Raw genomic sequence first — 19,900 nt, 5'->3', positions numbered from 1 at the left:
TGGAAAATCGGGTTTGGAAAACACAATGAAAAATAGATTTGAGAAAAATCAAAGTTTTAATTTTTTTTTCTAAAACTAGAACTTGGTTGTGATATCTAAAGTAATAAACACTTAATTAAAATTATACATTTTCGATTCGTCTAGGATAAGCGCTTTAACTAGTAGTCTCCTTCACTATCTACAAACTCAAGTTTGCCGAGTGTGCGCTTGTTTCAAAAAAGAAAAAGAGATTCATAAAAATTACCAGTGAGATAATTTTACAATTTATCTAAACTTCTAGGCCAAGTTGTAAATAAGAAAAATATCTCTAAAAATTTTCTGAAATAATTTCTTCAGAGAATTTTCTCTCTACAGTTTTCTCTTGAATTTAAGTGTGTGAAAAATAATGATCCAAGACTCTATTTATATAGGAAGAGTTTAGAGAGTTCAATTATAGTTAAACTTAATTACACATGTGATAATATACTTGTTGCGTAAAATTTTGAAAATAACATAATTTAACTTAATGGATTTAACAATTATCATTTATATCAAGACTGAAATTTCAAATTCAAAAATTACAATGACTAAAAATAACCAAATTAGAATTTAAAGACTAAATACACAATTTACTCATAATACAAACATTAATAGCAGAAATTGACCTAAAACCTATCAACGCGTTACAAATAAAAAGCACCAAGACTATTCAACCCAGTTTTCAAAATCTAGTCCTATGACTTGTGTTGTTTAAATTCTTGTTAATACTAGGTTTTGAGTTCTCGACAACTCCTTTTTTTTTTTTTTGCCCTTTAAATAAAAGGAAAAAAACTTTTCAAGGTATAAGTTGAAGATGTATCTTGGTGATAGAATAACCATTCTCTTACCTCTAGGTTCATAGTCTTAATATGAATGATATTATAAGAATTGGTTTGATGATTAATGGTTGTTTAAAATAATTTTAAAAAAATAATAAAAACATAATCATTTTTATACAAATTATAAAAATTAAATTAAATGTTTAAACTAATTTAAATTCGATTTAACTATAAATTATATAAATTAAATTAAATATTTAAACTAACTTAAATTTGATTTAACTAAAAATTATAAAAATAAAAGTAAATATTTAAACTAACTTAAATTAGATTTAACTATAAATGTGGATGAATTAGAGCAGAGACCATAAAGGTTGGGCTTTTGATGGTAACACATTCCTCGGACCACAGATTCCAATAAGAGAAGCAAACAATCATGGATGGAAACAGAACACAAATTCCGCAGCCGTGATATGGTGTTATAATCGTATCCAAGTTTCACAAACTGCTATTGGACAGAAGAGTAGCAATATGCACAAGTTGATAGCTTTATTATGCTTTGTATTTAGAAATGGCACAATGATTATTTAACATTTAACATTTATATATTCTATTAATTTAATCCTTAATTTTTAAAAAAAGTTAAATTTGACAATTAACCTTTCAAAAATAATCAAATTATTTTTTTTTCTTACAAAAATACAGACTAAAACATTAAATATTTAAATATGATAATTGTTCTCACATTGGGATAAACACTTTTTTGTTTGAGTTAGTCCATGAAATTTCTTTGAAAAATGTTGAACCAAAAAAAAAATTCCAGACCCCAATTTAAAAATAATCGCTTAATTTAGACTTCAATGTAAAAATAATTACCAAGTTTAGATATGAATATAAACAAATAATAATAATAATAAGGCCATGACTGAGAACCACTGCTAAGTTGAAGCACAAAAATATTAACCAAAAACACATGATGAGGAAGGGATTTCTCCCAAAATAAGATATTTAAGGGCAATGCTAAAGTTATGGTGGTTAGCAGAGAACTCATGAGATATTTTGGAAAATTATGTGGTGGTAAAAAAGAAAGCTTGTCTATATTCATATTCATATTGACTTACATTTTATATTTGTTTAATATAATATATCACATAGTTATGTTTTTATGGCAATGTTGATCGGATATTTACTTTAAAAATAATTAGTTCAATTGTAAAAATAATAATATCTTATAAAAATATTTTTTTATTTAAAAAAAAAAGTCATGCTAATTTTTTCCCAAAAAGGGTAAAGAAAGAGAAATAGAAGCTTGGTAAAGCAAAAGGGAAATAAGAGCTGACATATACATAAAAAAAATGTTTGCTTTTTTGGCTGCTGTATTCATTCAAGAATCGATCTCACAGCTAGGGAAGTTTGCATTTTAATATCAACTAAAAGAGAAATACAAAATCAGACCACTTAGCTCTCACAGTTTAGCTTATATTAAACTAAATTTTAAAAGAGTAAAATGGATACTCAAATCCTTAAAAAGTTGAAACCTCAAATTCTGAAAAAGACTCCCAAAAATAAACAACAGAGAAACTAAACTAAGGAATAATGAACATAAGAAAAGAGCTACAATAGTACAAATTGAGACAACATTTTGTAACCTCTCAACAGAGATCTTCCCAGTTTGCCTATCTTCCATAGGGATGGTATCGACCACTTCCCGCACCACTATACCCCCCTCGACTTCCATAGAAAGAACTCCCTCCTGCAGCACCACCACCGTAGCCGCCACCAAGGCCTGCATCGTAGCTACTACCATATCCACCAGCAGCAGCTCCAGCACCGTATCCCCCATAAAACTCACCTGGGCCTCCGTAGCCACTTCCCATGTCATACCCTCTGTTGAAATTTCCTCCATAGCGACCCGAGTATCCAAGAGACGGCTCTCCTCTGTATGGCCCCATACCACCACTGCCACCACCACCATAACCTCCATAACTGCCAAACTCACCACCCCCATATGCCCCATAACCACCAGCTCGACCCCCATAAGCACCACTTGATCTATTATAACCACCACCAAATCCACCACCTCCATATCTACCATAACCATCTCCGAATCCGCCACCATATGCAGTCCTAGAATCATTATATCGTTTGGATGGAGGTGGGGGAGGATTTGGTTTCTTCGGCTCTGCCCTTTTTATCTCCACCTACAAGTAAAGGGATACATCATGACACTCATTTTAGGGTTTACTCATAAAACTGCAAATATAAAAAGAATTATTGCTAATATAATGGAATCTTAAGAAGCATTTCTTTAGGGTCTAAAACTAGACATCAAAGCAAAACGGTACAAGCACAAGGAAATGCTATCACTTGGCAACAGCACAGAGGGGAAAAAAAAAACAATAGCCCACAAAAAACGGTTTGATCAATATTTCACAAAAAACACCTTCATGACAAGGACTTTGCATGTTAATAATTATCAACAAGTAGAGACTTATTTGATTGATGGTCAATAATTGTAAGAAGAAAATATACATAAATCTAATCAATTTAATGGGCAATGCACATACCTGTGCACCGGCAAACTCAATCTTGTTTCCCTTCTCCAAAAGATCATCAACTGCTTGCTCAGTTTCAAAAGTGATGAACCCAAAACCACGAGAACGATTGGTAGCATGATCCCGCATGATTTGGTGTTCGCGGACTACTCCATATTGTGTAAAGAAGTCCTTGAACTCATCTGTCAATTTGCACCAAATAGATTAACACTTGCAACAAAAATCAAAGATGAATCAAGACCACATCGGTTAGACGGCCTCGAGCTTCAATGTCATACACATTAAAGGCAGAAAAAGAATGGTATCACCTTCGGATACGGTTGAAGGAATTCCACCTACAAAAATCTTCCTAGTCTTGAAATCCTTACTTCCAGCAGCACCCTTTGGTATTGTTCTCTTAATCTCCACCTAATAGGCCAAAAATATCGAGACAAAGAACAGTACCTCAAGTCAAAAACAAAGCTGCATCCACCAGACTACAATAAGGAAACATAACAATCAAATTAACATTGAGACTAAAGCTAATTCTTACTTGTTTCCCATTAATAATATGAGTCTCCTCGATGACTTTATCAACTACAGAAGGCTCAGCATAAGTCACAAACCCAAACCCACGAGGCTGTCCCGTTTTCCGGTCCTTCATTATCACAGAATCCGTAATTTCACCATATTTACCGAAATGCTCAATAAATTGTGCTGCATAAAATATATAAAACAACCGAATCGGTACGGACGACGAGCGGCGCAATTTGTGCTATAATATTCAACAAGATTAAGAGAAAAAAATCTCTAACAAACAAGCTAAAGAACTAACCAGAACTTGTCTCTCTCGCTAAACCTCCTACAAAAATTTTGCTGCAAATTTCCAAATATTGAATATAAATCATAAATCACTTCCAAAGTATTCATACTAAAACCGACCTTTCAAAGAAACAAATACCTAAATACATCAAAATAATCCTATCAAAAAAGTAAGTCTAAAGCCAAAAAAAAAATTTAAAACCCTAATTCCTCTTATTCCATTATCGTTATTATTTTAAAATACAAAACCAGACTTTCCACGAAAAATTGGGGGAAAAAAGGAAATGGGTATTTCTATCCAACTTAATTTACATATTTTTTTTCAAGTCATTAACTAAAAGGTAAAGGAAAACGCTCAAGCTTTAGATTTACTTTTTTCTATCATTGTCTGAGGAAACATAGTAAATCTAAAGAATGCGTATATATAAAAATAAATAAAAAAAGGTCAATCTAGTTTTCAGTCAATCCACGTTCTTACATGTGAATAAGTGATGGGCAATAGAAATTTCAAGACTTTCCTTCGGTTTCTCAAGAAACAAATAAGAAAAGAAAGGAAAAGAGAAATACCCAGGACTAGCTCCATCCCCGGTGTGAGGGTGAGACTTGTCATCATCGGGATGGTCGGAGGATCTAAAATCGTTGGTTTCGCCGTCGGGGATGGCATCACCGCCTCGAGGGTCCATTTGGCGGAGTGGGGGAATATGTTAAAGGGAAAGAAAGGAAGAAAGAAAGCTTAACCCTAAAAATGTGATGTTATGTATTGTAGTTTCAAAGTTTTGAAACCTTTTTGAAGTTAAAATAAAAAACCCTGAAATAGAAACCACCGACAGTTATTATTTGGCTAAACAAAGCAAGGTTATTATGTTAAAGAAAGTTCTTTATTTGGTTTTGGGACAAATTTATGGTAATTTTCTTTTTACATAAAATACATTTATTAATTTAACTACATAATACAACTTTGATGGGTGGAGACCTAATGGTAAATTTGATGTATACGTCGGTTTTCAATAATATTTAGGATTTTAGGTCGATTTTTAAGAGAAACAAAAAATGTCTCCTGCAGAAAGTATTTTTTGTTGATTTGTTTGAATACGTATTTTACAAAACACATTTTTTTACTAACTTAACATATTAGCTTCTTTGGTCAGATGATTAAATGTTAGTAGTTTTGTTCTTAAATCTCAAGTTTAATTCTTCACCTACTCATATTTATATTTTTTATTTCACGTTGTTTTAAATTTTTCTTAAATTTTTTAATTAATAATTAATAAATATGTAATTATATAATAAAAGTATATATTATATATCATTATGTTAAAAATATTTTTAATTAATAACTTCTTTAATTAATAATTAAAAATATATTTCATAAATAATTCTCACAAATGCAGGATTTCGGGTACTGGGTGATATGAAGAACCATACAGTTTAACTAGTCATTCTTCCACACACCTAAATTTCTTGTCATACTCGATTCTCCTGAGGATCTGAATTTAAAGAAGAGTAGGGGAGATAACTATAAAGAAGCAAAATTCGACGGGTCTTATTGAGATATTTAGAAACTTAAGTGGCTGGTTGAGAATAATTGGATTTCAATTTTGGTTTAGGTAGCTTGGAATCGACTGGTTCCATAGTGGGAGACAAAATGATTAGTGGTGATTGGCTATAAAGGACTAAGGAGACCGTGCCAACTTTGGTTATATATATGTATATATAGGGGGTGTGTGTGTAGAAGACAAAATTATTTTCAATTCTGTTTACCTATTTTTCTTTTTGTAGCACAGTCTTTTTCGGTCGCTCCAAAAAAGAAGAAGATATAGTTGAAGGAAGCTTTACATGTTGTAGTCGCTGTATGAATTGAAGTTTGGAAGTAGAGAAATTGGGGAACTGGTAAGTTTCCTTACCTCTCTGTACTCGTGGATTAAAGGAAGAAGTAAAGTAAGAATTCTTGAAAAGTTTTTGTATAAGTATGGATTCTGGGTTTTTAATATTTGAATACCTTTGAGTTAACCAATGAATGGTTGTTATGCTTAGTTGTTAGGACAAATGAGGCTATGGCGTTTGGACAAGCTAAGCTGTCAAGGAAGCAATGTGAGTCTCTACACTTGACTTTTGGGTGATTATTGATGTTGTGTTGTTTGCTTAAACCATATTTATGGCTGTTTTGAGTTGTATTCTAAACTATGGCCAAGTATGAATATAGAAGTTAAGTAAGTTGTTCATGCATGGGTTTGCAAGTATATGGTTGAGTGTTATATGGTTGCAACTTAATAAATAGATACATGATGCAATGTATGTGATAGTCACTAGTCTGATGAATTGCATGTTTTTAACGGTGGAGTTTGGAGGGGAGATTGCTGACGAGTTAGACGAAGTTAGGTTTGGGGAAGGGAGTTTTTGTCAAATTTCGCAATTGATTATTGTTGGGTGCAAACCATGATGTGCAAAGCTCTAAGCCTTGGAAATGGGACACTACGATGCTCGAGCGTCAAGTGGCGAAATGGAGGAATGGGAAAATGGATAAGGGAATAAGATTCCACTAGACTTTGTAATCCAGTATTACTGGGTGCAATCCGTGATGTGCGAAGCTCCGAACCTTACGGAGGGGGCAATGTGATGTTCGAGAATCAAGGTTAAATATGAAACAAAATGGTATCGATTGGTTCACTAAAATGACACCATGACAATAATCATTAAGTTTCATAGAGCAACACCGTAATGAAGATCAACAGACTTTATGGGGTGACACTGTGATGGCGGTAAGGTCCTACGGGGTGACACCTCAAAAGATGTATAAGTTGTAAGACCATAGCTCGGCTATGGCGACCAATAGAGTTCGTCAGTATGTTAAACATGGGGTTATAGGTTTAAAACCATACTTAGTTGGCCAGGACAATAAATACGGGGTAGTCTACCAAGACATTAATCATGAGGAACAATGTGTAAGACCATAACTAGGCTATGGTAACATAGAGAGTCCACCCGTACGTTAAACATGGGGCTACATAATGTAAGACCATAGCTCGACTATGGCAACTGGTAGATTTTACCAGAACAGTGAAATAGGAGGTTGTTAGGATAAGGAAAGGAAGGATCGTTGTATGAACTACTCGGAGAGTAGTACGATTGAACATGTGAAACCTAAGTCAAAAGGGTCTGCGAGCAAAGGTTAGCTAAGAATGGGATTGACCATAGAGGTTAATGGAAATAAAGGTTTGCTAAGGGCTACCTTGAGCAAACAGACCGCCGAGAAGTAGTAGAGAATATGGTTTGTTAAGAACTATTGACTAACTTGAGATTTCTAGAAGATTTAAATCAAGGTCAACTAGCAGTTAAAGGCTAAATGAAAAATACGAATCTACCAATATGATGGTTCTTCTAAACAAGTAGCCCGCCATCATGTATGGGAACTATGAGTTGGAATAGAATGAGGGTTAAAGTGGAGAAATCTTAAGATTGGTATAGTATGAGTTGAACTGATCAAGGTAAGGATCTAAATTTAAGAATATAAGTAAAGGACTGCTAGTAATAGGCAACAAACCTTATTCCCAAGTGCATGACTGATTGAGAGAGATAAACTCACCAGAGGATAATGGAATTTGAGATGGAATGGAAGCAGACTTGTAATATAGAGAACCATTATCGTAATGAACCTACTTACGACTGAGGTAGGACATAAGTCTACCAACAATAGGCTACGGGAGAAAAGCAATGCACCAACTACACTAGTGAAATCTACGAAAGGCCAAGGATGAACAGGGAGTTGAAATCTTTGCTCAAAACCCAGTTTCTTAAAGATTCTAAAATTTTACTACAGTATCGTATTGTAGAATCTCACTAAGTTCAATTGAACTTATAAATTAGCTACTCATTTACAGGATAAGGATTGACTCGAGAATCGAGCGAAGGGACCAAGTTAGATGATCGCGTGATTCGTAACAAGTAATAAATATTTATAATGAAGATCAAACCTAGATTAACTATTATCACGACGAAAAGGCCAACGCACCTATCGAACAATAGTATAGAAATGGCAAGACCGAGATATCGTACCCAAGGGAACCAAAAGTACTAGTAATGATTGTGTTTTTATTATCTAGCCTAAGAATAATGGGGTTTTGTTTTAACTTAACTAATTATCTAAACTAAGAACGCACAGAGAAAAGAGTTGGGGAATTGCTTTTGGGAAAATCGATTGACTTGAGACAATACCTAAGGAAAAATCCACCTAGACTTTACTTGTTATTCTGGCTCCGAATCGGACGATTTATTCATTCAACTTGTTCCGTAGAGATCCCTAAGTTATGTTATTATCCCTATTCAAGACTAATAACGTCTAATCCCTAGATTGAATAACCGAGACTTTTCTCTAATTAACACTCTAGGGTTACATTAACTCAATCTATGGATCCCCTTATTAGGTTTCACCCTAATCCGGTAAAATCTTGTTACCTTATTTCTAGGCGTACAATCAAATCCGCTTAATTATGAAAAAAATTACTCTTAGACAGGGTCTATTCCTCCTCTGAATAAGAGCATGTTTTGAATCAGTATCCTAGGATATCAAAACAAGAATTAAGAACACATAATTAAGAACAAGTTAAATATTTATCATACGATTCAGAAAAAAATAAGAAGATTCGTCTTAGGTTTCATTCCCCTTCGGTATTTAGGGGATTTAATTCATAACTAAATAAGAAAACATATCAGAAGAATAAAGAGTACAAAACATAAAGAAAACCCAAAACTCCTGAAGGGAAATTGATAAGAGATCTTCAGTCTTGATAATGAATCTGACTTTTGAGATGGATCAATCGGCTTCCTTGGGTAATTCCTTACCCCCTATTCTCCATCTCCTTTTTTCTCCTCTTCTAAGGTGTATTTATAGGCTTTGGAATGCTTAGAAGCCCTCAAAATTAGCCTTTTTCGAATTGAACTCAATTTGGGCTCGGTAGGGACACGTCCATGGCACACGCCCGTGTTCGATTACTTCAGGCCGTGCTCGAGCCTGCCAAATTGACACAACCGTGTGGTCTGTCCGTGTGAGGAGGTCCAGGCCGTGTTGATTTCGTACTTTGGCCCATTTTCTCCGTTTTTGGATCATTTCTCGTTTCTTTCGCTCTCCTATTGTGACAGCCCAAAATTGACCCTAGTCGGGAAGTGGTTTCGGGACCGCTAAACCGAGTCACTGAAAGGTTTGAATGTGATGTTTATTGTCTAGAATATGTAATCATGAATGTGTGAAAATTTCAAGCTTCGATTTAGTCGATTGCATGTGAATTTAGTCAATAAGACTTATATGAGAAAATTTTAAAATGTGATAGGTCAATGCATGAGGACCTATTAGTGCATGTGGAAGAAAAAGGGGACTTGCATGTCAAATTCCCCCTCCCTAATATGTAGTGGCCGGCCATGCTATGGGTGGAAACATGTCACCAACATGTTGTGTTAGTGATGTATGGTAAGGAAAATAAAATAATAAGCATGATAATTAAATAATGAAAGGAAGGGTGATGAAAAAAAGAAAAAAAAATAATAATGGTCTCATGCATACACCCCATTGCCGTGAGCTAAAGGAAGGAAAAGAAAGGTTTTGTTCATCCTTTTTCAACCTCTTTTGACCGAAAATCCTAAGGAAGAGGATTAGGAGGAAGTTTGGCCATGCATGTAACTAGATTGAGGTATGTTTAATGTTATTCTTTGAGATTCATGTATATTTTAAGTTGTAAGTTCAAAATCTACCTAGCCATGGTTCAAACTTTGTTAAATGATGGAGATGACATTCGGCCATGAATGTTACGTTCTTGGTTGGTATTTTGATGTCTTTGGTGATGAGGTAAGGAGATGGTTGACTTTGGGTGTTTAATAAAAGGGTTTGGATGTGAGAGTGTGTGAGAAGTAGAAATGAGGAGTCTTAGCAACTCCATGAAGGTTCGGCCATGGTAGTTTGAGGATTAGAGATTTTATTTCTTGTTAAAAATTTGATGAATCTTAGTGTGTGAAGTGTTTGAACCAACTAAGGATTAATAGATGCATGGGTACAAAGTAGGAAGAATCGGCTACTATGGTTGACACCAATGCCGAATGTAAAGGTGTTATAGTAAATAATGTATGTGATTTGAGTTGATAATGTGAAAAAGGATAATTAGATGTATTATAAATGATATAAAGATTTTAGAAATTATTTTGGTTAGGTGTGTGTATGATTAAGTATATTCGGCAATATACTTAAAGTGAGTACTTGATATTATATGGGAGTATGTATATTCGGCCACATGAGTAAATATATATATGATGTTAAATTTGATTATGTATAATGGGCATTAAGATGTGGAACTTAAGAAATGTAGTCATATGTGGAATTACATGATGTTATAGTTGACATTGTACACACATACATCCATTCGGCCATCAACATGAGTAATTAGTGAGGATGGTTGCCGAATATACAAACATACATAAGCATGTGTAATTGAATTATGAATGTTTAACAAGATGGTTAAACTAGTGAATTATTGATTAAGCTCAAGGAGCTAAAGGAGGAGAATCAAGCAAAGGCAAAGAAAAGATCACTGAGTAGCCGAGTTGGAACCGTCTTACCCAACACAAGGTAAGTCATTAAGCATGTAGTTGGTATTATTTCAAATGGTCATAATGTTTATGTATTGATGCTGAATGGAATGAATAAATATACATATATATATATATGCATGTACGTATGTGATGATGAAATTGTTGAATGAAAAGAAAAGAGGTAAGATGTACTGAGTTGTTGATCTCGGCACTAAACGTGCGGGTATAACCATTTATGACCATGAGATTGGCGCTAAGTGCGCGGGATTAAATTGTACAGCACTAAGTGTGCGATTTGACTATGTTGCACTAAGTGTGCGAAATGAATATGATGCACTAAGTGTGCGAATTGACCATGCGGCACTAAGTGTGCGAGTTTGACTATGTAGCACTAAGTGTGCGATTTGATTACGTAGCACTAAGTGTGCGAGTTGATTATATAGCACTGAGTGTGCGGACTCAATATACATTCGTGAATCATTATGGACACTATGTGTGCGACACTATTGAGTCGATCGCGGACAGCGGATCGGGTAAGTGTCTTGAGTACATGGCTAATAGGTGCTATGCTTATACTTGGTGTTGAGCTCGGTAAGTTTGAACCTATGTGACAAATATACTTGAAGTCACGTACATAAAATTTATCGTAGGATGGGTGAAAGGCCGTTTAGTCGTTTGATTGTAACGAAAATAAATTGATTTATGGGAATGCCTCAATGTCCTATTGATGAGTATATGGAATGTGAATGCATGAATTGATATGAAACTGAATCGATAGGTTGGAGGAACTATGGTATGGTTCGGTATGGATGGAGTAAATTGTCTCGTTCCATTTTGTTTCCTCTTGTGATAATGTTATTGATGGATGGTAGTGCATTGCTTATGACTTACTGAGTTATAAACTCACTCGGTGTTTCCTTGTCACCCATTATAGGTTGCTTGGACTCATCTATTTTTGCGGGGTCAAGCCGTCATCGAAGTCATCACACCGGATAGCAAGTTTTGGTACTTTCTTCTTAGTTGGCTTAGAAGAACATTTTGGCATGTATAAGCTATTACGTTGTGTTTGAACTTTGGCATGTAAACTTTAAGCCATGCGAAAATGGCACGAATGTTCGATTGAGTTGGATCAAGGGTAGGCATGAAATGGACCTAGTTACTTTCGTAACAGATGCTGGCAGCAGCAGTGTCATGAGATTGAAAAATCACTAAAAATAGTAAGAGTGGAATTAATTGATGAATAAATTATGTAATCGAAGCTCGATGAGTCTGTTTTCATGAGGAAGTAACGAAAAGATCATATGGGTAGTATATTAAGAGATAATCAGATTTTTGTGGGACAGGGCCAGAACGGTTTCTGGATTCCCTGCTTCGACTCTGGAAATTCATTATAAATTAACCAGAGATAATTAGGGGTCGTACCATATATGTACAGATTCCTCTCTGAGTCTAGTTTTCATAGAAACAAACGGCATCAGTATTGAATCCCTGTGCAGGGAGATATCCAAGTCGTAATGGGCAAAGGTCAGTGTAGTCGACCCCTGCAACATGGGAGACTTTGACTAATAAACTGTACTAATTGGCCCAACCAAAAATTCTAGAAAAAAATACATAGATGGGCACATGAGTCTAGTTTCTGGGAAAAATCACGAAACTGATTTTCGAGTTACAAAACTCAAGATATGATTTTTAAAACGACTAGTACACAGATTGGGCAGTGTCTGGAAAATAAATTTTATAAGGGGTTAAAGTCAGTTAACACCTCGTGTTCGACTCCGGTGTCGGTTTCGGGTTCGGGGTGTTACACCTATGCTCTCCTAAGTATAAAACATGAAATTAAAGCATTAGGAGCATCGAATTCACCAATTCTAATGAGAAATCATCCATAAAATACATTAAACATGGGGTAAAAATATGTATAATTTACTGTTTATCAAATACCCCCACACTTAGGCATTTGCTTGTCCTCAAGCAAAATTCTCAACTCATAATCAAAATGAATCCTTCTCAACTTATAATTTCTATCAATAATATCTCAAATTAATCCATAGGTAATCATACATTGAGAATTTAACTAAAAGAACATAAAAGTTTCAATCATTCCAAGTTGAGCATTTTATTCCGAAAACATAGGTGTCTTCCCTCATCTAAGTAATTACTTTTAATTCAGAATATCACAGAGTTTTACATCCTCACTAAAGATTCACTCAAATCACTCGAGGTGTTTTAAGGACAATAAAGGGAGCACTCAATAAGCAATAATGGAAAGTCATTACCATAGGATTGCATGAAAATCAAATCTCTACCACTTTAATTTAAGATAATACATCAATCAAAAGGTCTTTAGAGGGTTGTAATGAGGCTTGGTTAGGGGGTGTGGTCACAAGCTGAAAGAAAGGGTTAGAATCAAGATTGAATTGAAAAGTTGCCTAACTAGAAAAAGAGTTAATCTTCACTTGCGTACAACAGAGCTTTTCTCAGAATATGAAATTACAGATATGCATACATAGTTGTGTTTTCTTTTTTAAGAACAAGTTAAATAATATAGACTAAATATCAAGAACAAAACATAGCTAGGCAATCCATTCAACTCAAATCTCGACAAAAATAGGGATTAATTTAGGGGATTTCAACAATAATGGGTTAAAGGTTAATATTAAGAGTAATACAAGAAATGGTTTGTTAGGCTCAAGGGGGTTTACTAGGGGTTAATCGTGGAGGTAGGTTTTTCATGGCATGAGTGGGTTAATCCTAAGTGCCTCAATCATTTTGATATATCAAATCAAATGGTGTGATCTCGACATGCATAATCAAGCAAGTTCTAGAATAACAGTTCAATACTGACGCACTCAAAGCAATAATAAAAGTAAGAATGAAAGGATGAATAGATGCTCAAAAGGCTCAAAAAACTCACAAAAATTATGGCTTTTTGATGTTTAGACTCGTGAATTCCAATTCAAAGTAATACCTAGACTTGGGGAAACAGCCTAAGATTTTGAATTTTTAAAAATTAACTCATCATGATTGATTCTCTATTGTCTTAAAGTTTAAATAATCAATGCATAAATCCCTTTGTTTTAATTCAAGATATATCAATCAAAATCATAAATTAATTAAAATTTATCCTAAATATGATATGAGAGTTTTTTCAAGAGAACAAGATGATTATTCAGGGATTTTTCTGATAATGAAATAAATACCCCCCACACTTAAGATGTACATTGCCCTCAATGTACAAAGATAAATATTAGAGTATAAAAATAAGATAGGGAGAGAATTGAAACTTCCTGTATAATGAATTCCTCGAACTAGAGTTTTGGAGAGTGATCGGTTCGAGAGTGGAGGAGGATACTCCGACAGTCGTAGAGGTTCATTAGGCCATAAGTCCTGCGCCAAAAGAATATTATATCTAATGGTAGCTATGGTCGTGGTCGAGCAGAACATGGCAGTCATGGAGAACCTTTCCCGGTGGAGTTTTAGTTCCTCGGTGTGGTAGTGAAAATGTGGGGATTTGAGGCATCTAGTAAGACTTTATCGCCAACCTTAAGTTGATTTGAAGGGGTATCGACCTTGTTTTGACGTAGTTTTGGTTTATCATGTGTTCTCAGTTTGTGTACTCGCCATTCGTCTAGCTCCTCTATCCATAGCCTTCGTTCTTCATGAATGTATCCTTTATCATTTCTAGAACATGGCTCGTGAACTTCTTTGAAGCTTAATTTCTGCAAAGTCTTATTGTCAGTTTTAGTATATTGGTGTGGACTATTACCTTCAATGTTTGATGTGATGCCAGAATTACGAGCTTGAAGGGTGATTGTTTCATCTCCCACACAAAGTGTAAGCTCACCTGTGCTAACATCAATAATTGTTTTAGCAGTTGCTAAAAAAGGCCTCCCTAAAATCAAAGGGGTGTTATTATCCTCCTCTATGTCTAGAACAATGAAATCAACGGAGAATATGAACTTATTCACTTTCACGAGTACATATTCAATTATACCCCTAGGAAATCTTATAGTTTTATTTGCCAATTGAATACTCATCCTAGTTTGTTTAGGTTTCCCAAGGCCTAGTTGCTTAAACATTTTGTAAAGCATTACGTTAATACTAGCCCCTAAATCAGCTAATGGATGGCTTATATCTAAACTACCAATTAAGCAAGAAATTGTAAAACTCCCTGGATCTTTCAATTTGTGGGGTAGCTTATTCTGTAGAATAGCTGAGCAGACTGCGTTTAGCTCCACATGCGATGCTTCGTCCAACTTCCGCTTATTTACTAAAATCTCTTTTAAAAATTTCATTCTATTTGGCATTTGCGACAAAGCTTTAATAAATGGTAAGTTAATATGTAATTTTTTCAAAAGTTTAAGGAATTTACCGAATTGTTCGTCTGAGCGGTCTTTCCTTGTCGTGTTAGGGTATGGCATACGAGGTTTATATTTGACAGTCACTGGTTTGTTTGTATTTTGACCCACCTCATCTCTCCTTTTACTTACCACAATTTCTTGCCTCAGTTCTGGTTTAAGCTCAACGATTCCTTCGTCATCTTGAGTATTAATTGCGTTGAGTTGTTCCCTTGGGTTAGGTTCAGTATTACTTGGCAACCTACCTTGTGGTCGTTAGGAGATCAGTTTGGAAAGCTGGCTTATCTGAGTTTCGAGTCCTTAGATCGATGCTTGTTGATTTTTAAGTGCTGTCTCGGTATTTTGGAAACGGGTTTCTAACACTGATATGAACTTTGAGAGCATCTATTCAAGATTTGGCTTCTTTTCCTGTTGGTAGGGTGGTTGTTGAAAACCCTAAAGATTTTGTGGCTTTTGATTCCCTTGACCACCTCGGGAGAAATTTGGGTGGTTCCTCCAACCTGCATTATAAGTATTACTGTATGGGTTATTTTGAGATCTAAAGTTATTGTTACCCGTATAGTTGACTTGTTCCTCTTCGGTTGTGGGATTGAAGGATTGATATTTTGTATGCACACCTCCTCCGATTGAGTCACACCTCATTACTGGATGTACCCGCGTAGAACCAAGTAAACCATCAATCTTTTTATTGAGAAGTTCTACCTAATTTGATAGCATAGTAACTGAGTCGACATTATAAACGCCGGCTATTTTTGTTGGCTTAGTCCTCATGACTTGCCACTGATAGTTATTTAGTGACATTTCTTCAATGAATTCATAAACCTCTTCAGGTGTTTTGTTGTTAATGGTTCCGCTAGCAGCTGCGTCAACCATTTGCCGAGTCGAGGGATTCAGACCATTGTGGAATGTTTGTACTTGCAGCCAAAGCGGTAACCCATGGTGAGGGCACCTTCTCAGTAAGTCCTTGTATCTCTTCCATGCATCGTAAAGTGTTTCTAAATCCATCTGCACAAAAGAAGAGATATCATTACGTAATTTAGCCATTTTAGCTGGCGGAAAATATTTTAGTAAAAATTTCTCGGTCATTTGTTCCCAAGTAGTGATAGACCCTCGTGGTAACGAGTTCAACCACTGTTTAGCTTTGTTTCTTAGTGAAAAGGAAAATAACCGAAGACGAATGGCATCATCAGAAACGCCATTGATTTTAAATGTATCGCAAAATTCCAGAAAGTTTGCTAAGAGAGCGTTGGGATATTCATCCTGCAAACCATCAAACTGCTGTATCATTTGAATTGTGTTAGGTTTTAGTTCAAAAGTATTCGCAGCTACAGCAGGTCTAACTATGCTAGATTCAGTTCCTATTAAAGAATGTTTAGCATAATCATACGTCGTGCGTGGAGCAGGATTTTGATTAGCGCAATTGTAGGAGGTAACTGATTGCCTTGGTCTTCAGCCATCTCTTCGGTTGAGGGTTGAGTATCATGTTCTTGCTCGTTCTCCGTGTATCGTAAGCTGCGCCTTATCTCTCTTTGATTTCTACGAACTGTACGCACGATTTTTTCGTCAAAAAGTAATGGTCCTAACGGGTTTCTTCTAATCATAAACTATAAAAACCTGCCAAGAGAAAGAAAAAGTAAATTAATAAATAATAAAAATAATAAAATTAAATTAAATTGCAAGAAAAATAAATGGCTAAAGTAATAAAAATTGAGTGTTCCTAATATTTTAGTTCCCCGGCAACGATGCCACGCGTGATTCGTAACAAGTAATAAATATTTATAATGAAGATCAAACCTAGACTAACTATTATCACAACGAAAAGGCAAGCGCACCTATCGAACAATAGTATAGTCATGGCAAGACCGGGATATCGTACCCAAAGGAACCAAAAGTACTAGTAATAACTGTCTTTTTATTATCTAGCGTAAGAATAATGGGGTTTTGTTTTAATTAACTAATTATCTAAGCTAAGAACGCACAGAGAAAAGAGTTGGGGAATTGCTTTTGGGAAAATCGATTGACTTGAGACAATACCTAAGGAAAAATCCACCTAGACTTTACTTGTTATTCTGGCTCCGAATCGGACGATTTATTCATTCAACTTGTTCCATAGAGATCCCTAAGTTATGTTATTATCCCTATTCAAGACTAATAATGTCTAATCCCTAGATTGAATAACTGAGGCTTTTCTCTAATTAACACTCTAGGGTTACATTAACTTGATCTATGGATCCCCTTATTAGGTTTCACCCTAATCTGGCAAAATTTTGTCATCCTATTTTTAGGCGCGCAATCAACTCCGCTTAATTATGAAAAAAGTACTCTTAGACAGGGTCTATTCCTCCTCTGAATAATAGCATGTCTTGAATTAGTATCCTGTGATATCAAAACAAGAATTAAGAATACATAATTAAGAACAAGTTAAATATTTATCATACGATTCAGAAAATAATAACAAGATTCGTCTTAGGTTTCATTCCCCTTAAGTATTTAGGGGATTTAGTTCATAACTAAATAAGAAAATATCTCAGAAGAATAAAGAGTACAAAACATAAAGAAAACCCAAAACTCCTGAAGGGAAATTGAGGAGAGATCTTCAGTCTTGATAATGAATCCGGCTTTTAAGATGGAGCAATCGGCTTCCTTGGGGTAATTCCTTACCCCCTATTCTCCGTCTCCTTTTTTCTCATCTTCTAGGGTGTATTTATAGGCTTTGGAATGCCTAGAAGCCCTCAAAATTAGCCTTTTCTGAATTGGACTCAACTTGGGCTCGGTAGGGACACGCTCGTGGCACACGCTCGTGTTCGATTACTTCAGGCCGTGCTCGAGCCTACCAAATTGACACGGCCGTGTGGTCTACCCATGTGAGGAGGTTTAGGCCGTGTTGATTTTGTACTTTGGCCCATTTTCTCTGTTTTTTGCCCATTTCTCGTTCCTTTCACTCTCCTATTTTCTCCTAAGTATAAAACATGAAGTTAAAGCATTAGGAGCATCGAATTTACCAATTCTAATGAGAAATCATCTATAAAATGCATTAAACATGGGGTAAAAATATGTATAATTTACGGTTTATCATCAGACGTCACCAGTTTGTGGGAGCGGCGTGGATGCCATTCATGCGTATAGAAGGGCACCCTTAGAGGCTTCGCTTTGGGGGAAAGTGATGTCAAAATGTAACGAACTTTAGTAAAAAAAATAGTGTTGTAAATATTATTAAGCTTGTGGGGTTGAAATTTTAATAATAGTTATGTTTCTTGATATAATTTGATGTGAAAACTTAAGAGTTTACGTAAACTAATTATAGTAGAACCTATTTCATTATTAATTTATTCGGGTCCTGGTATTACCCAATACCCAGACCTAGTTAAAGGGTTGGGTCTACGGTGTTACAAATTTAGTGGTATAAGAGCTGTAGTTTAGTCAATCATCTGGACGTAAGAAATTAAGAAATAGCCCTTATAGGCATGCAACGATGGGTTTGGCTTAGTCCCTCAAGTTATTATATAAGATTAATGTGTATTATAGAAGTAGATATAGTGCACGAATTATTGAAGCCGATATTGGGTGTATTATAGTTAAAAGAAACATAAGTGAGGCAAAACATGAAGGATGAAGAAAGAGAATAAAGAAAAATATTAATTAAAAATAGAAAGGAAAAAGAATTTACAAGATATATGAACATTTTAGCCCTCCCTTGGAGCGGACTCTTCTTGAGAATCAGGATTAGACACTTCTAAGTTTTGAACATGGAAGAATTCTCTAGGTTCTCTCTATTCCCTCTAAAATCCCTCCCAACTAGCCCCTAAAGGGTTGTAAACATCGAAGCCAAGGTTTTTGTTGGTAAATTGGCGCAAGGAGCTTAAATTTACTTGACTCAAGTCAAAGGGACCAACGATAACCTATGCGTGCAAAATTAGGTTAGCCCTTAACTTAGGAAGGAAATCTTAAATGCCCTGCTGGATGTCCGCCTTATACTTCTCCAAGGCTTTAGCATTCTCCTTCTGAATGCGTTCTTTATCGGTGAGGTACTACTTCCTGAGGGTCTCCAGCTACTGAACCTTCTTCTCCAACTCCTTTGCCCTGGTCTTCAAATACTAGGTAGACTGTTAGACAAAAGTTTGGTACGATTGGAGAAGTTGGGTAAAAGACTGGTCAGTAGAGAGAATGGCTCTTTCAGAATCAGCCCTATTGGCCTCAGCTTCAGCACAAGCGTTCTGGAGGGCCCAGCTCACAAGGCTACCCTCTACAGATAACATGGAAAGGAAACCTACCAGCTCAAGCAAAGTGGGCTTGTGAGTGTTAGAGGAAATGGAGGAAGGATAAACGAACTCCTTCAATTCTGGGGACAACTCCTGATCTTGTTGTTGTTGGACAATAAAAGGAAAGAAGGGATATTTGCTAGCACTAAAATGATTTTGTCGAGAGAAGAAGGTTTGGAATTTCTTTGAATGGGGAGTATAATGAGGATGTTAATAGGAAAAGTATGGGGAGCTTGGTGCTAAGTGTTAGAGTCCATGGGGAGAGGAACTGAAGTAGTAGTAGGAGGGTCCGCATAATTGGTGGACTTAATAGGAGGATCAATATGGATCAGAGGAAGGAACAAAGGACGTATTAGAGAGATGGATGTTGGGAATATTGTTTAGGGCACTAGAAGGGGAACAACAGATTTATCCTCTTGCAGCACTAGAGGACCCCTTTTTGAGTCTAGACCTCTTGCAGCTACTACTACTAGCTCACACTCTTGAGTCAACAACATCCATGGCTTGTTTTACACTCTCAAACAAAGCCTCTACATCCATGCCTTTGGGTTGGGACA

At 35.6% G+C, this 19,900-nt stretch overlaps 1 protein-coding gene and 1 non-coding gene across 3 annotated transcripts; one reads left to right on the top strand and one right to left on the bottom strand.

Annotated features, from left to right (window-relative positions):
* Positions 1 to 2,201: 2,201 nt before the first annotated feature.
* Positions 2,202 to 4,940, bottom strand: LOC107892127 (heterogeneous nuclear ribonucleoprotein 1). Of its 2 annotated transcripts, XM_016817125.2 has the most exons (6): positions 4,721 to 4,940; positions 4,167 to 4,207; positions 3,885 to 4,048; positions 3,661 to 3,760; positions 3,365 to 3,534; positions 2,202 to 2,998 (listed from the first exon to the last, which is right to left on the bottom strand). In XM_016817125.2, exons 1-6 carry the CDS (start codon positions 4,834 to 4,836, stop codon positions 2,474 to 2,476), a joined length of 1,116 nt encoding a protein of 371 aa, XP_016672614.1. In that variant the 5' UTR covers positions 4,837 to 4,940; the 3' UTR covers positions 2,202 to 2,473. The 2 variants fall into 2 exon arrangements, with proteins under 2 accessions (XP_016672614.1, XP_016672615.1); XM_016817126.2 differs by lacking the exon at positions 4,167 to 4,207 and having other exon boundaries at positions 4,721 to 4,932.
* Positions 4,941 to 16,015: 11,075 nt separating this feature from the next.
* Positions 16,016 to 16,122, top strand: LOC121207500 (small nucleolar RNA R71). The gene has a single exon (XR_005902589.1). It is a non-coding gene; the product is annotated as a small nucleolar RNA R71 (small nucleolar RNA).
* The last annotated feature ends 3,778 nt before the right edge of the window (positions 16,123 to 19,900 follow it).

Source organism: Gossypium hirsutum, chromosome A09 (assembly GCF_007990345.1).
Source record: "Gossypium hirsutum isolate 1008001.06 chromosome A09, Gossypium_hirsutum_v2.1, whole genome shotgun sequence".
NCBI classification, from domain to species: domain Eukaryota; kingdom Viridiplantae; phylum Streptophyta; class Magnoliopsida; order Malvales; family Malvaceae; genus Gossypium; species Gossypium hirsutum.
This window is presented reverse-complemented; position numbering and strand designations above follow the sequence as displayed.

Excerpts from the sequence above, each read along its gene's own strand:
- LOC107892127 (XM_016817125.2), bottom strand. The coding sequence starts at position 4,836 with ATGGACCCTCGAGGCGGTGATGCCATCCCCGACGGCGAAACCAACGAT. Across the intron at positions 4,208-4,720 it reads GGGGATGGAGCTAGTCCTGG|CAAAATTTTTGTAGGAGGTT; the intron begins GTATTTCTCTTT and ends GGAAATTTGCAG. Across the intron at positions 3,535-3,660 it reads TCCTTCAACCGTATCCGAAG|ATGAGTTCAAGGACTTCTTT; the intron begins GTGATACCATTC and ends GCAAATTGACAG.